The sequence below is a fragment of the Patagioenas fasciata genome, chromosome 3 (genome assembly GCF_037038585.1).
Source record: "Patagioenas fasciata isolate bPatFas1 chromosome 3, bPatFas1.hap1, whole genome shotgun sequence".
NCBI lineage: Eukaryota > Metazoa > Chordata > Aves > Columbiformes > Columbidae > Patagioenas > Patagioenas fasciata.
In genome coordinates this window covers 9,552,386-9,569,164 of record NC_092522.1, presented here as the reverse complement: position 1 = coordinate 9,569,164, position 16,779 = coordinate 9,552,386, and the positions used below count along the sequence as shown (strand labels likewise).

Genomic DNA, 16,779 nt, shown 5'->3' with positions numbered 1-16,779 from the left:
TGCAGGTGACAATTCACACCTCCATGTGAGTTCAGCAAAAAGGCTCAAGGAAATTGTTACACCCGTTTCACCAGCACCAGGTCCTGTAGCTACAGGCACTCAGGGTGATGCTTAAAGCCTATAGGAGGACAGGTGGGAGTTGGGTGCAAGGAGACGCTACTGCTCCCTGTTTGCTACCCCTTGCAAGTCTTCAGCCTGACCCATTACATCGAGGGCATTTAGTATTTCAGCTCACAGGTGAAACTACAGTGTCCTTGTGCAGGATTTCTAGACCTGCTCTACCCTCTTACACTCAGCTCAGCCGGACAACCACAGGCTCTGGCATTTAACAGCACAGGAATGACTTAGAAAAGAAAAAATAACCACCAAACAACTGGTGTAGCCCAAGTTGGTTTTGCAATGCTTTTATTACTGTATATATTAACATTGTTTTGGATAGTATGCAGCAGGCATCTTGACATTTAAGTTCATTTGTGCACTTCTCTGACGGGAAGATGTTTTACCCTCAACACACCTCCTTCTGGTTCCTGATCTCAGCAGCACTCACTACTCCTACTGCTCCCGCTCTCCAGGAGGAGCAAGTCACATTAGATAATGAATTATACCAACAAGCACATCTCTAATAGAAAGCACATCACTTTATTGTGGAGGTCTCAAGTGGAAGAGTTCAACTTAACCATGACAATACTTTAGGTATTACAATTGCCTGTTGATTGATGCAACTATGTTGAAGAAAGCTGTTAGCCAAAGTCATCCCCCCACCCCCCAAAAAAAAGAGGATATTTGCACCAATTTTAGTTTATACCTCACAACATACCTAGGCTATATTTTTACTATCACAGGGTGTATTACTACTAGGGGAATGTTACATGGTCTTTCAAACATGAGACTATTTACAGAATAGGCTGAACATTTGAGTTTAGATAAAGCTGAACAATTTTACATGTATAGGAAGTGTTATAGGCTAGCTTTCCTGTGGCTTTTAGCTAGACATCAGGCACTAATGATTTGATTAGCTCTGTACAAAGAATCACGTACTGTCCAAAACCTCTTGGCTGCTGGTTAGTTCCAAATTGTTTGACATGACATAGCGCCTACTGTGAGCAACAGTCTGGTGTGGGGCCCTCGCTGGCCCCATTTCATCCCTCTGATGCCTCTATGCATAAAAGAATAGAAATTAAGCTGTTGCACTAAGAGTATTGATTAAAAGAGGATGGAATTAACAGTATATAGAAAAGACATAATATACTGGTAGAAAGTTACACCACCTCAAGGTTATGTTGAAGTCGTTCATGTGAGGGAAATACTGTTCTCTCCCCTACTTCACAAAGTGGACAGGAAACTCCCTACATCGAGTCCTTGAGAAATAAATTAAGTTCCAAGACTAAGTTAGGGAACTGTTGTACATTCCGAGTGCATTATGCCTCCATGAACATTGGTGGGGTGTTCCTGGTACAGCGTATGTGCCTTAAGCACCACGACAACTCAGTCTTTTGGGCCATAGTCACTAGTTTTAGTTGCAGGGCAGCTCTCTGGTCTACTAAAAGGTTTGAGAGCCATGGCTGCACACATCTGTTTTGTGCACAATGCAAGCCTGATTTCCCCCTTAGCCGTACAAATTAAGACAATATTTATCACCATACAGTTTGATATTACTTCCAATAAGTACAATATTTATTAAACATTTCTTCGGTTTTGTTACATATTGTGCAACAAATTACAATATTCTGCAGCCACAAATTATATGCCAAGTATGAAGAAACTATTAATCAGATAGTGTGATCTTTCCATTTATAATTCTACAAGAAGGAACTAGCAAATCAGATCTTACATATATCTTACTAAATTTTATGCATGGAAAGTGACAGACACTGTTGTGCTGTTTGATACAAAATGGCTAAACTTCATCTTCAGAAGACTAAACCTGACATCTAAACATGCCAATAGAAACATCAAAACAAAAATACATCCTAACCAACCACAGGAAACAGTCTGGTATCAGGAAAAGCAACAAGGATTACACGTTTATAAACCAGCACACAAAGGTTTAAAACAGTTCTGAAAATGAAGTTAGCTGTCTTGAGTCAAGGGAATAAAAAAAGTCAGTATTGACCATTTACAATCTCTGACCTTTGTGGAGACGGTAAGAATCTGTTGTAGTGCAGCTACATACAGTACAATTCAGGCAATTTTTTTTTTCACTTGGGTTCAGATTGCAAATTCATTGTTGTGAGACAAAAGGGGGGAGGCAAGTTTTAGCAGCAACCTCCGCTAGACTGCTTGACTGGAGTGCTCTGAATTTTAACATTGGACTTCTCTGCACCACCAGCTGTCGCTCCCGGACCCATTCGCTTTTTAATCTCAGCAGCCATGGTCATGAAAGACTGTTCTACATTTGTGGCATTCTTTGCACTGGTTTCCAAAAATGGAATTCCAAGAGAATCTGCAAATTCCTGCAAATTGAGAAACAGCGAACAGTAAGTTCATACGCAGGTTCATACCTTGTTCCCCGGTGCACCGCTGGATAAATCACAAGTTTCTAGACCACCACCCCACACTCAAACTCCTGTCTGATGATCACTATGCACTGCATAAACAGCTCACATCTACGGCACCTTGATATCTGTGTACCAAGGTGCTTCCCTGCACTAGAACTTGAGCACCTAGTCTGGACTGTAATGCTCTTCAACCAAGCAAACGCATCAATATGAACGTACCTTTGCTGTTGTATAGTCTACTACTTTCTTTGTGGTCAGATCACATTTGTTCCCCACCAACAACTTGTTGACGTTTTCACTGGCATAACGGTCTATCTCCTGCAGCCACTGTTTTACATTATTGAAAGACTCCTAGGAGATAAGAGAACTGTAAGCGAGACTCTTCACCAGGAGGAAAGCTCAGCACTGTTCAGTAATGACTGGGAAAGAATGTGAAGCCGTGTACTTATCGGTGTGATTCACAACCACAAGAGAGAACTGAACTTTAATGTTACTGTATTTGTCTGCAGTGCAATATTCCCGATTGCCCCAGGACAGTGGAGTCGCCATAGGGTCTAGAGAGCTCCTCAGTCCATGCTCCAAGCCCTACACAATCGGTCTATCCTCCTGCATTGCACTCCCACCCCTGAATAGCCAACAACTTCTACCATCTGGGATTCTTCCTCCTCCCCCTGTAGCAGAGATAAGATGCAGCTGAAACCAGAAGAATCCCAGGCATTTACAAGGTATCCAGCACTAGGTACAAACCATTGTTGTAGAGATGCTGGAACAACCTTTGACTCCAGAAATGCAGAACTGCCATGCTGAGCTGATATTCGAGTTAGTGATTGAAACCAATTTTTCTATTAATTCAGGAAACTCTACACTTCCTAAGAGCCCTTCAAACAAGACAACTGCACAACTAATCTTCAACAGATTCTTTCACAGAAAACACTGGCCTGTTTGTCACACATACTGAAAGTTATGTTTCAAATGCCAGTTTTTACTATAGACCAAGGGTAAAGTACATTCAGAAATCTTTCAGCAGCTTCCACTGATAACCCAGACTTCCTGCTACCAAAGGCAGGGTGAGAAGTATTCACACAGAACAACCAATTACCTGCCCAGCAAGTTTTATGTTAAGTCTAAGATAAAACTGCTTTAGAGCCACAGATCCCACTGCTCCTTTTATTTCTGTGTTTAGCCCCAAATCAGAAACTAACAGATATTTGACTTGATAAACCTTAATGCAGCCTGAAGAACATGGTCACTGTCTCCTTAAGAAGTGCGAAACTGTGAAACACCCAGGTTTATTTATTAGCCTAGAGTATTCCACCTGGAGAAACTCTCCAGGCACAGGTCTAACACTTACCTGATCTGTAACATCATACACAACTATGATGCCATGAGCGCCTCTATAGTAACTCGAAGTGATAGTTCGAAACCTCTCCTGTCCCGCCGTGTCCCACTACAAGACAAATAACAGGATCAGTTACTGCAGCATAGCTGTACTCATGTTAACACGAGTTTCCAGAAACACAGCTCAGCTCATCAGCCATCCCACTACAAGCATATCCAACTCACAGCCACAGAAGTGGCTCTGAAACTGTATGCAAATAGTTAAAATACCCTGATGTTCTGAAATCCTAAGAATTACACATCAGTAGCTTCTTTTCTAGAAGTGCTCATTTGTTTGGTTTCAGACAAGCACAGTGAAGAAATCTCACTGAGTAAAACATCATGTATTTTTGACCTAAAACAGAAGCCACAGTGGTCTGAAGAACAAACATACAAGCCAGAGCTTGAAAACCTGTTAGGATCAGAGAGATGTGGGTGTCCAACACGATGACTCCTTCAGCTTCCCTGGTACAGGAGCTGAGCAAAAGCATTTAAAGGCAACATTTAAAGGCAACCACCACTTCAGAGGATGAAGTGCAACAACTCAAACCAAACCTGGTTTCCTTTTCCTGCTAAGAAAGTTAAGGGGGGACATTGGGTGCTTGCCCTCGCTCTGCACTGGGAACAGCAATCACCCAAACATTTCTCTGCCTGGAGCCATGTTGTGAATATGGCTAGCTACATATTAAAAATAGTCAAACTTGCAGATTTCAGTAGTGACAGCATTCCTAGTGGACTCCTCTGGACCTGGGACAGCTACATCAGAGTCTGGAGGCTCAGACTGAGTCTTCTGGCCATAAACTGGACTCCTGCTTCACAACACAGCCTAGAATCCCTGAGTCATTGCCTTCAAGTCCTGAGAGCCTCTGCTTGAGCTGGAAGCAGTGGCTGACAAGGATTGTGTGACCTTGCATAGATATTAGATTTCATTACACCAGCCACCCTTTCAGAGTGCTTCAAGATTAGAGGAAAGAACTGCCAAGTCTGTTCCCCTGCTTATTCCAAGTGAAAGGCCAAAAGCATAACCAGAAAACACCACCCAGCACTAAGGCAGACAGGGCAGTTACAAGCATTTGTCAGTTTTTCCATTCGGGTCAACAAAAGCAGAGTTTCCAGCCCTAGACACTGCAGCCTGCTATTAACAGCTGCTGTGGAATTCAGGCATCTAGGACAACAATGTGGTGTTCTTGCACTTACACAAATCCTTGCTAAATGCTGCAGAAGTACACCAGTCTTTATATGAGAGCACTCTGGCATGGGTTTCCACCCTTCTTGAGCTCACAGCCCATAGTGCCTTTTAAATACTCCATCTTTCTCCCCAGGAAAATAAATTTGTAACAAGTCACTTCCTCTTCCAGGCACACAGCCTTGACAAGCATCCTTCTTTAAGGAGAGGTCATGGGAGGTCTTCTAATCTTGTAAAGACTACCTAGCCTCTTACAGCAGGGACAATATAACTTATTTTTTAATGATTAAAGTACAAAGATAATTACCAACAGCTATGAATGTAATTCTGTCTTCAAGAGATTAAAGTACCCAGGAGTTGAGAAATACTACTTACTATCTGAAGCTTGATTGTTTTCCCATCTAGTTCTATAGTTCTGATTTTGAAGTCCACACCAATCGTGCTGATGTAACTTTCTGTGTACGTGTCATCCTAGGAGAAAGAGTGAACATAAGTCAAGCCAGCTGCACCTCTTCTGCACTCACCTATTTCATTATGCAACAGGCAGGCACCAAGCAAACAAAAGTACTTAATTCCTGAGCAAAACCAGTCTGATCCTTCATGCCAAAGTCCAGTAGGTAGCTAGGTATTTTCACTGAGTAGTTACTTTTCAAAAATTCTGCAGAGTTTTTTTAAAAGCACCTCAAACAACAAGACTTATGTTCCAAAAACAAGTTAAAAAGCCTCTTTTCTGGAAATCCTGTAGTGTTAAGTCCTTTTGAGCTGTAGTTTAAAAAAGTCTCATGTTGGCAGATTGAGGAGCTACTTAGAATAACCATTATGGTTATTAAAATGCCTCAGATTTTTATTTTCCTTTGATGGTTTTTCATCTCTATTACATGGCAGCTACCTACAACAGGTCAGGGCTGTGCCTCAGTCACGCTCCACATCTGAATTTCAGACCCTCTGCTGCCACAGCTGGCTGCTAAGGCAGTTTAGAGTCACAGCTTGGGTACTTGTGTTGAATCCTCTGCTCTGCAGTCTGTGTAAATACAGGAAGGAAAACACAGCCCTGCTTTAGCAGCTCACAGGGACCTCACTGCAGCATCTCCACCAGGCCTTAAGGCTCACAGGAAGCGCTGGCTCAGTCTTTCCTACCTTCTAGCAATTGTTAGCTTGTAGTTTCTATTCCCAAAGTACCAGTAGGATAGAACTTCAGGTACAATACACCACAAAAGGCTTTATGCAACCAACAGCTATCACAAAAGCATGGGATCTCTTTGGGTTGTGAATGGAAGACACCTGAGGTAATACATCTGTCTGAGGTAACATGTGCAAGTAAGAATAAGGTATTAAGCCTTTAAGAATGACATTTATTTCCTTAACATTTTAATACTCAAGGGTATGTTTTAAAAGCCTGATGCCATTTAACCTAGAGCAGGAAGAACATAGGTAAGCGAATGCTGCAGTAGTTCCTTACGTCAGGGTAAAATAGCTTAGTTAGAAAGTCAAATTTCTAAAGGAAAAAAAGCTACTTATTTGAAAAAAAAAAAAAACACACCAGATAACTGAACACAAACTTAAGCTGGCTATCAAAAAAACAGCATTGGATTATTCACATGAAGCCAAAACCAATTCAGAGAAGCAGGCTGGACTGATCTGGGAGTGCTGCTCCAGCCTTGCTGTCACTTCCAACCCACTGCCTCCAGTGAGCAGAGCACGTTACATCTCTCTAGTGTTCATACTGGTTTTAGTGTCTCCCTGTTCTAATACTGTGCATACTTGGGTGATGCTGTTTGTACACACCAGATCACCATTTCATATTAATAACATGAAACACAGACTCTTTCCAGAGGTGCCTAAAGCAACTGCTTAGGCTGTGAAACTGCCGCCATCATCTTGCAGTAGTTACCAAGCTCTAGTTTCTAAACTAATACCTTATGTTCTCCCCTCCCATGACAAAGCTGTACTTTGGCATAGATGCAGATAAGGAGTTAACTGGAGTCCAGTTTTTTCTACTCAGCTGTCAGACCCATTAACTTTTCCTGTAGACAGGAAAACAAGAGCTCCTTGCTTCAGCCCACCAGCAACTTTTACATTTATTACATACTCATTCACTAAAGGAAGCATAAGGTCTTGTTATTCCTAGAGTATTATTTAAATTACTTCTCCCCCTGGCTAAGCAGTCAGTAGGCCATTTCAATGAAGATATCGAACTTCATCTGGCTGAAAATATTCAGATCAAGCAGTAACTGATCCAAGTTTTGCCCTGACACATTTGTACTCTTTATGCCTGAAGGCACACACCCCAGAATTTATGTTCTTCCATCTTTAGCATTACATCACCAGCATAATGGTGGAAATTAATGTATCTTCTCATTCTTAAGTAAATGAGACTGGATATATTCTTGATATTATTTCTTTCCATATTACTCATGAACAAATACATCAGCTAGAAACAAATGCAGAAGATGGCTTTTCAATACTTTAATTATCCTTGGTATACCAGATCTGACAGACCATTAGTCCTTTCAAACAGTTCTTGTAGCAGAGAAATTATTGCCAAGTACTGGGTAGCTTTGTTACATGAAGTTTTCAAGCATGATCACTTACTGCAAACCTAAGTAGAAGGCAAGATTTCCCAACACCGGAGTCTCCAATCAGAAGTAGCTTGAATAAATAGTCACTGCAGAAGGAAAAAAAATTAAGTCACTTAATGAAAAACTACCACCAAGAACCAAATTCCTTATAGCTAGCATATTATGTTTCAGAAGGGTAAATTACATCCCTGCTAGAGAAGTCGCCAACAACTACAAGTTTCTCTGTACAGTTTAGACACTCTCAATTCACTTAGTTCACTTGGAAAGGGAAATGTGAGGTAAATGCTCTGAACTCAGCATTTTTGTGCAGAACTGTGCCTTCCCAGGAAGGTGCTCTGGCGATATTAGTGTGACTATCACCAAGACTAACGCACTCCTACTTCAGCCCTTCGTGGTCTAGCTAAGATTAAAATCAAGCTTTGCAATTAAGAGCAAACCTCATCGTTTGGTTGAGTGACTCAGATAACATGCAAATGGGATTAACAGCCTGCTGTCCAGAGCCCTTATCTTTGTACCTTCTTTAAAGTCAAAGGCTTTATTCCACTGTCAAGCTTCACCATGCCACGTAGCTGGCCAAAAACAATCAATTCTTTCCTCAGTTTCAGTTACCCAAATTTAAGTTCCAGAAGAATCCAAAAGCACAATATGCAATTTAAATATACAAACTATGAACGCTAAATTTAGTGGTCTGCTAAAGCAAAATGAACATTCACCTTCCACAATAGACTATTAACAGCTGACAGTGACCACATACTCCACTTGCCTTTCAGGAATTAAAATAAAGCTAAAGCCATTGCCAGATTAGGATACATTCATTCTCTAGGGGATGTCAGGTACAATATCAGTAATTCTGGATGTCTGGTGCAATACTACTAATTCTCAAGTCACACTGGATAAGGTGTCAATTCTTTTTTTGCTTTATGTTGAGTCCTCCCTACATTGAGGGAACAAGCACAGGATCAATGACCAACCTAGCCTTATATTTCAAAGAGTAGTGAAGATTTCACTGTTGGCAAAACATTAGATTTTGTGTTAGTCATGAGACTAATGGAGCAGTTTACTACTAGAGATCAAGTAGCGGGGAAAAAGCAAGAAACCACCACTTACACAAGTTACTTTGCTTTCTAAGTACTAGACTAACCTATTGTAGGTTTACAACTCTTCGGTCCTGTAGCATCCAGGATTAAGTCCTGTTCTCGTTTAACCACAAGAGTTTACAACAGATGTATTTCTGTGTATACTTAACCAAACTGAGACAAAGTGTACGCAAATGTCTGAAGTCACCTGTCCCCACCTATTATTCCCCAACATCGCCACTGACTGTGGCTGGCGGGAATCCAGTCAGGAAACTGCATCCATTCCCAGATAACAGCCAAGCAGATGGTCCATCGCTCGGCTTCTCACCACTCTTCTGCAGAAGTGCCCTGTCAACTGTCATCATGGCTGGCCCCAGGCTGCAAGAACACGCTCAACTGAAACCTTCATCACTTCCCACAGCACTTCTCTCAAGGCTAGAGAGAAGTCAAAAGTGGTAAATGCAGCAACTAATAAGCTGATCTTGAAAAATGCAACCTTCCCCCACAGTGTAAAGCTAAAAGCACTCAAGAGATTAAAAAGTCAAAGGATACCCAGCAGTTTACAGTCACAGAACTCACCGCTCCACCTGTCATGTCATGCACTAATACAAGGCAAGATGGTTTTAGTAGAATGACAGTTATTAACCCAAACTGTTCATGGGAGATAAGTCACATTACATCACAACCCACATATCTTAACAGCTCCAAGATAGCTGAAGCACTATTACTGACCAGAGGCATTATTACTGCTCCTATTCTTACACTGGTCATTACTGACAACATACATGTTTCTTGAAACTTGGGCCTACCCATACATTGACAACAAAATCCCCCCTCACAACCTGGAGCCCCAAGTGCTGCCTCCCTGTGTGCTTCAAAGATTTGGTGTTTCCTGGGCTCTATTTGCAGCAACTCCACCACAAGCACTAGATAAGTGTGGCTGAGGATGCACAGTTGTTCTTAAATCACACAAAAAAATGTGTTTCAAGCCCACTGAAGTATTACAGTTATCTTCAGCTACACAGCTCTGCTGCCACTCCACCACCATCACACAGGTACCAAGGCAAAGGGCTAACAACAGCACCTGTAGCAAGAGACATTTAAAACTCATAATCCTCACTAATAACTCAGTTCTGAGGAATTCAAGGTAATATGGAAACGAAGGTCAGGTACAATAGCTGAGACCTGGTCTGCTGTTCAACCTAGGCCTCCTCCCCCACAATTATGCAGAAACCGAAGGCACAATTGCCTCAGCCTTCAAACAGCTCCTCCCTACTTCAGCAGGAAGTTTGGGTTGTTCAGTTCTCTGCAAAACCAGAATTTTCAGCAATCCTGAAGTGAAATTATTACTTACAGTAAGCACTAATACACTTGAAAGTATTAGAGCTTGCAGCATGTTATAATCCCCTTAAGAATGGTAACACATGAATATTACCAATATGTTGTCTTCACTAAAATTAGTGGAAAAAAATTAATTCCTTCCTAGGTAAGACTTCAGCTATGAGTCTGAAAGACCCACTTAAGAGCCTCCTTCTGCTTCCAAGGGGAATTCGGGTCCCCCCAGCCCCCAAACATCAAGTAACTTATCTTCCTCTGTTATTCCCACTGCTAAACCAGCTCCCAAACAGATCTACGCTGCTATTAAATCTTTCACTGTTCAGAAGCAAACAAGAACAATAATGATTTATACACAGTGCTACAGTTAAGTTAAAGCAACAGGAGCCCAGGAGCCTTAAGTACTAAGATTGACATCTCTGCTATTAAGATTGTCCCTCACTCTGGGGCTTCAGTATTACCAGAAGCAAGTGACCCCTACCACAAGCTCATATGGCAACTTAAGCCACCTGCCTCACCCCCACCAAAACCACGGCCAGTGCCAGCCAGGCTGCAGCACAGCTGGGAACAGCCTCTACTGAGCCTCATCTGTCTCCAGCTTAGGAACAGGTGCCGTGCCACAAAAACCTAGTTCTGCCAGATAAGCAAGACTGATGCTCACACCTGCATAGTTCAGAAATAAAGTAGAACCTTGCTATTTAGGTTTTTAAAAATTAAAATAATTTCATATTCCAATGATATAATGTCTTCCTTTCTAAGTAGAGACCCTTTAGGACCTTTTAAAATACAGTAGGTGCCTAGAGAACCAAATATGCAGCCTGTTACACTTGGTGTGATGCTAGGGACAGCAACAGCTGAAATCAACTGAAGATGAAAACAAGGTAGAAAAAGTTTTGCAGAAATCTATTTCTGGAATAAACTACGCTGGCAGAATATTTGTGTTAAGAGGTTCAATGGTAGTGAAGTGCCCAACAAGCCACACAGGTTAACTCCTGAAGCCACTGAATTTTGGTCTTTAAACCTAAAGACTTAACTCAGCTCTTCCAGTTAAGGAAGCCTTCTTAAAGCAGGCCAATCTATGCAGCGTGGCCTTCTGCACACTATGTGGAGATAGCTGAATGATAAATCTGAATTCACACTATTTCCCACCATTTATATAAGCAAGTCACACTTGGCCTGCTGCAGGAATAGTGCAGCAAAGCAGGCAGGTATCATCAGTAAGAGCAAGGCTTTCAAAGCCTCCTCATGAGGAAAAGGATACGGTAACTTCCTTTTGACAAGGAGATAAAAGATAGATATGTTAAGTTTAATTGTTTCTTGCAAAAGAACCCCAAAAAAACAAAGAGGCATCTCAAACAGAACAGCCCTGTCAAATTTTTCAGCAGTGAAGCAGCATCCTCCTGTTACATGCATTTTCCACACAATAGTCAGCAAGCACAGTAGAAGACCAGGAAGTCAAGTTTAGGACCGATCTGGCAAATCTGTGTGGAACAAGGGACCTGTGGGTCTCCACGATGCCGTTGTTTACAGAAGCAGACATGTGGGGATATTTTTTTTAAACACTAGGAAGGTTTTATGCCAAAAAAAGGCAAGACTAAGTAGTCATCTGTCTCCAACAAGGACTGCTGGAATCAGCTTTAATCACTCATGTCAGCTGCAAGTAAGTTCACTGTAAACAGGTACTCACAGCCTCAAATCCCCAGTCTTCTTTCTACCACCCCAGAAATTTTGAAGAGGAGGATGACTGTCACTCTGATTACACACTGCTTGTGTAAGTAAACAGAATCCACAAGACATAATGCCACTCTGCATTGCAGATTGCTGTTTAGAAAGGTTAGAACACAAACAATTTCAGATTATTCCAGCAACCCAGAAGGTGTCAGTAGATTGTCATCACTTGAACACCATCACTCAAGACTGAAAACCCCCACACATGTATTCTCCAACACTTCTGAACAGGGCAAAAACCTCCAGATTTACTCCAAAAAGCAATTTATTTCCTCATCACCCCTTGAAGAAGGTATCTAGAACAAGATCCAGACACTATACGACACTGATCAAGATTAATTCCTGATACCCCCTCGGATAGTTCACTCAGTGTTTACACTATTCAGCCTACTACCTGCAAGTTGCAGAAAGGGTAGGAAATGCTAAACCTGACATGACCTAGCCACAGCAGAGTCAATATTGACATTTTCCTCATTTAAATACCATACAGTGGGAGAAACACAGAAGGAATGCATCCCAGTGCTAGGTGGGCAGGTGTTTTTAGAATTTACCTTCCAAACGCTAGCACTGCTATCTCATCTATCCCTCTTCAGCCTCTTCACTCAAATGCAAAAGCACACAAACTAGTTCACTAGGTTGTCCCGCAGCCCTGACATTTCAAGGAAGCTTTCAAGCACAAACTTCCTGTAAATCCTGGTAACAGCAGCTTCTAATCGTGTAACTTTGATAAGAAAACCGAAGGAGGTAGGTCTTTTTACTAAGAAATTTTAACTAGCTATCCCACTGACCTCTGAGAGTTCTGGCATGCCCAGGAAAAAGGATTTGGGGCTACAGCCTGATCTGAAGCTGTGATAAGGAAGTGAGCATGTGTTATATTACAGGCAAGGCACTTCTAAAAGGACAAACAGACATCTATACCCATTACAGGTAACCAGAAGAAATAAGTTAGAATCCCATAAGTCTTATCCCTGGTTTAACACCGATCCAAGTATACATATTGCAGTGACAAATGTTTTCTGTCCATCTCACCACACCCTTTCCATCTCCTATCCTCATCATGCAGACACAACCCTCTCAGGAAGTAGCAATTTAATATTACAAATTCATCTTAAACTACAGCTTTTCCTCTTTTGTTTCACTTTCAAGAACTCAGCCATCATTACCACCACGAATGAGCACTCTTCACTGAGAATGAGTTTCCCTCAAAACGTTTCCCCCTTCTTTACAGCAGCATTCAGTATCTCATTGCAGGAAACTACTCAGCATCAGATTCTAGAAAGCTGAGAGGCTTCAGGAAGGGTAAAAAATAGATATGGAAAAAACCCCTTCAACCTGTTTCTGCGCAGACAGTGCCAGTGGCCTAACAGGCAGTCTGAAACTAACACTACAGAACCACCTGCCTGCATAGTAAATTTGAGTTTAATCCCACAAGTCATTACAATCTCGGAGGCATCAACAATTTGTTGGTGTTTCACCCGCTGACTACATCCAGCTACTGTTTTGGTGTTTTCCAAAGCCACACGAACAAGCTTGTTATGTCATCTTGCCAAGATGTAACTTGAGTTCCTGGCTGTACCTCTTCATTTGCACGAACTCCCTCACACGACCTGATGACTACACTTTGCCTTCTACTCCTATTTGCTCTCCAGGTGATTTTTTTTTTAATGGGACCAGAGTGCTTGCAACCACACTGTCACAAGCAGAGAGCATAAAAGCCCTGACCATGCAAGTCAGCAGCCTCAGCTGTGTGGAAAAGCATGCTTTGAGGACAAAAGTTGTTACAAGTGCCATCCCTGAATGGAGACAATGGGTATCTAGAGCAGTAGTGTCCTACCACATAGGGATTTCAGTACCATAACTACTTGAGTTACATTAGAGGGCACAGTGGCTCCATCATCCCAAACGGGAGTGCCAGCAGAGACAGCATCGGTGAAAGAACCCTAAAAACACTCTTCAACGCTAAAGTGTTGAGAGTGCAGCAGCTGGTTTTTAAAGTGCTTTTTAAACTAATCCCAAGCCTTATTCACTCAAAAAAGCCATGAGCAAAACGAGGTTCATTGTGCCTGACATCCTGGTGGGAAAGCCACTGCTCTTACAGTTGCCAGGATACAGACAACTACTGACCAGAGAGCTCTGACATCCTCACTCTCGAGCAGGCCAATTAGAGAAAAATGCCATATTTGCACTGCGAGGTACAATGACCCCTCGTAAACAAAAAAGACCCATGCCATCACCAGGTTTTCTAGACAAGTGCTATTTCAGCTCAAGACAGCCCCAAGAGCATTTCATTATCAAGTCACAGCGTTGCAAAATCTATATAGGCAAGAAGTGTTTTGCAAGAGCCATGTGACACACACATGACTTGCAGCTAAAGTGAAGGGTGGACCTCTGACTAGTAAGCTGCCAGCAGCGACCGGCCAGGAAGATCGGCTTTCACAAAGAGCTGGTTTTTCCCCCCTCACTTGTTGTAGCTCGGGCTCCGATGTGCATTTTCCAGGCCGGGAAAATTCGCCGTTCGCTGCCCCGCCGGCAGCGCTCCCGGAAGGGGGGCGGGATGCCAGAGCCGCCCGCATCGCCGGGCCCATCGGTTTAAGAGCAGGCACATCATTAACTTTTCATGGCTCGCCGTGCTGCCGCCCCCCCCGCCGTCGCCGGTGCCCGTAACCCGACCCCCCGGGGCCAGCAGCAGCAGCGGGCCGAGCGCCCGCCCCTCGCCGCCGCAGGGCCCCCGCTTCACCGGCGACCGCGGGGCCGCCCGAGGCCTCAGGCCCGGCCCTCCCGTCCCCTCCCATCCCATCCCCCCGCGCCAGGCCCGGCGGGGGCCTCACCCCCCCACCCCCGGCCTGCCGATATCGGGCAGGGGGCCCGAGCCCGCGGCGGGACCCCTTGGCCCGCACTCACTATTCGGGATTCATGCTGGACATGTCCGTGGGGCCCGCGGCCCGAGGGACGGCGAGCGCGCTCTGAGGGGGGGCGGTCGCGGCCTGGCACCTCCCGCCGCCGAGGCGGGCGCTCCGCGGATGCAGGCGTCCAACGACTCCCGCCTTCGCCCGGCGCTCGGCTCGGCCTGCCCCTCCGCCGGCACCCTGCCCGCTCCGCGGCCTCCGCGCTCGCTCCTCAGCCCAAAATGGCTGCCAGAGCCCAACCAGGAAACGGGGCGGCCTCTTGCCGAGCAGCGCTTACATGGCTGGGGGGCGGCGGCGGCGCATGCCGGGAAAGCGAGTCCGCGCCACCGCCCGCCAGCGCCGCCGGGCGGCCGCTCCGAGCGCCGAGGGACTCGCTTTCCCGGCGGCCCCCGCGGCGGAGCCGGCGCATGCGCCCCGGCCGGCCTTTCTTCCCTCGGCCCCGTCGGCTCGGCGCGGCGGGCGGCGCTGCTGATTGGCCGGGGAGGAGCCGGCCGGGGTGACGTTGGCGGGAAGACGTGGCAGCTCGGACGAGTCACCGCGCGGGCAGGCGAGGGGCGTGGCCTCGGCGGGCGGGGCGGGGCGGGGCGGGGCGGGGCGGGGCAGGGCAGAGCAGGGCAGGGCAGGGCAGGGCAGGGCAGGGCGCCCCCCCGCGGGCGGTGCCGGGCAGCACTGGGCGCTGCGGCCGGGGAGCCGCGGGGTCGGCCGGGACCGCCGGGCTGCGGGACGGGGCTTCCCCCACTCCCCGGCCTCCCGCCCGCCCGTGGTCCATACTCCCCAGTACGGCTCAGCCAGACGTTTATTTTTCCCGGGCCACAAGGAGCCCCCGGGCCCGTCTGGGGGCTGCGGGTGTCCGGTAAGCCCGTTACCGATGGGGTGTTTCCCGAAGGTCTTTGGCCAGGGGGGTTTGTCGGGAGGGACGAGCCCGGAGAGGAAGCGTTGTGAACATTCCAGCTCTAAAATGAGGACAGGCAGGGAGGTGGGGACCAGAGAGAGAGCAGGACAACCGGCTCTGCTGCTTGCGGTACCACTTCTTGTGGGGTGAGGGGTGAAAATGGAGGCATTGGCATAAAAATAGGAACAAGAGGGGTGTCTGGTGGAACAACGACATCTCCAGCAGAGCAGGGATCTGTAGGAGGTCAGACCCCTTTTCTCTGGATCCATCAATAACTAACAATCCCTTTTTGTGCTGCCGCTGTGTCTTTTCAAAAGCATTTTACAAGTATTAATTAGTCACATTTCATAACACTCCTTGGGCACAGTAAATATTGCTACGCTCATTGTACTGCTGGGAAACAGAGGCATGGAGAGATTGTCATACGCCTGGGATCTTGGAGCAAACGACTTGTTAAAGCTGGAAGAAATCAGAATATAGCACCTGGTTTTCTGGTCAACCACTTAAAACAAATTCTTCCTGATTATGGAGTTGCATCGCTGTCATTTTTTGTCGTTCATGCTTTCAGATTTATTCCTTAACATCGTCAGAAAACACACATCGCTGCAACGCTACACTTCATTCTAGGCTCGGACACCGAGCACCGCTAAACCTTACAAGTCTTAACAGCTCCTCGTAATCAGCTCGGGAATTTAAATCCCCACTAAATACATATTATCTGATGTTATTTCATTACAAAGGGCATAGTATAATACATTGACCAAAGTTTATCTTCCAACTGGTTCAAAGGACAGGAGGAATGATGGGCACACGGATTGTGAAGTCGCTGCAATATCCTGGGCAGGGAGGCGCGGGTCGGACTTTGTCTCCGTGCGGCATGCTGGGCAGCGCTCCTGCAGCCAGCTCGGGGCTCATCCGTTCCTGTGACTTCCACCGAGCTGCAAGTCACCAGCCATGTCAGCACACCAAGCGACTACCGAAATAACCCACGTGAACAGGAGCCTTTCCATTGGACAGTAACACAGCTGAAGCCCAAGAGGAACTGAAATTTCATGGTCTCATCCTTGTTTTTTCCTCCACAAGCAGATAATGAAAAGTCACTCATGCTCCACATATCTTCATGGTTTTATTATAGATATGTTTAATTCCTTAAAAGAAGTCAATAAACTGCACTGACTATAATTGAAAATATTGAGCATTGG

At 45.1% G+C, this 16,779-nt stretch overlaps 1 protein-coding gene across 1 annotated transcript; it reads right to left on the bottom strand.

Annotated features, from left to right (window-relative positions):
* Positions 1 to 388: 388 nt before the first annotated feature.
* On the bottom strand, positions 389 to 14,931 carry RAB1A (RAB1A, member RAS oncogene family). The gene is made up of 6 exons (XM_065833515.2): positions 14,681 to 14,931; positions 7,654 to 7,726; positions 5,437 to 5,532; positions 3,850 to 3,945; positions 2,718 to 2,849; positions 389 to 2,453 (listed from the first exon to the last, which is right to left on the bottom strand). Exons 1-6 carry the CDS (start codon positions 14,701 to 14,703, stop codon positions 2,256 to 2,258), a joined length of 618 nt encoding a protein of 205 aa, XP_065689587.1. The 5' UTR covers positions 14,704 to 14,931; the 3' UTR covers positions 389 to 2,255.
* Positions 14,932 to 16,779: the final 1,848 nt, after the last annotated feature.

What these genes read in the sequence shown, in the direction of transcription:
- RAB1A (XM_065833515.2), bottom strand. Translation starts at nt 14,703, where the DNA reads ATGTCCAGCATGAATCCCGAATA. An exon ending in AAACAATCAAGCTTCAGATA is followed by an intron (nt 3,946 to 5,436) that starts GTAAGTAGTATT and finishes TTTGTCTTGTAG; the next exon opens with TGGGACACGGCGGGACAGGA. An exon ending in TAGACTATACAACAGCAAAG is followed by an intron (nt 2,454 to 2,717) that starts GTACGTTCATAT and finishes CTCAATTTGCAG; the next exon opens with GAATTTGCAGATTCTCTTGG.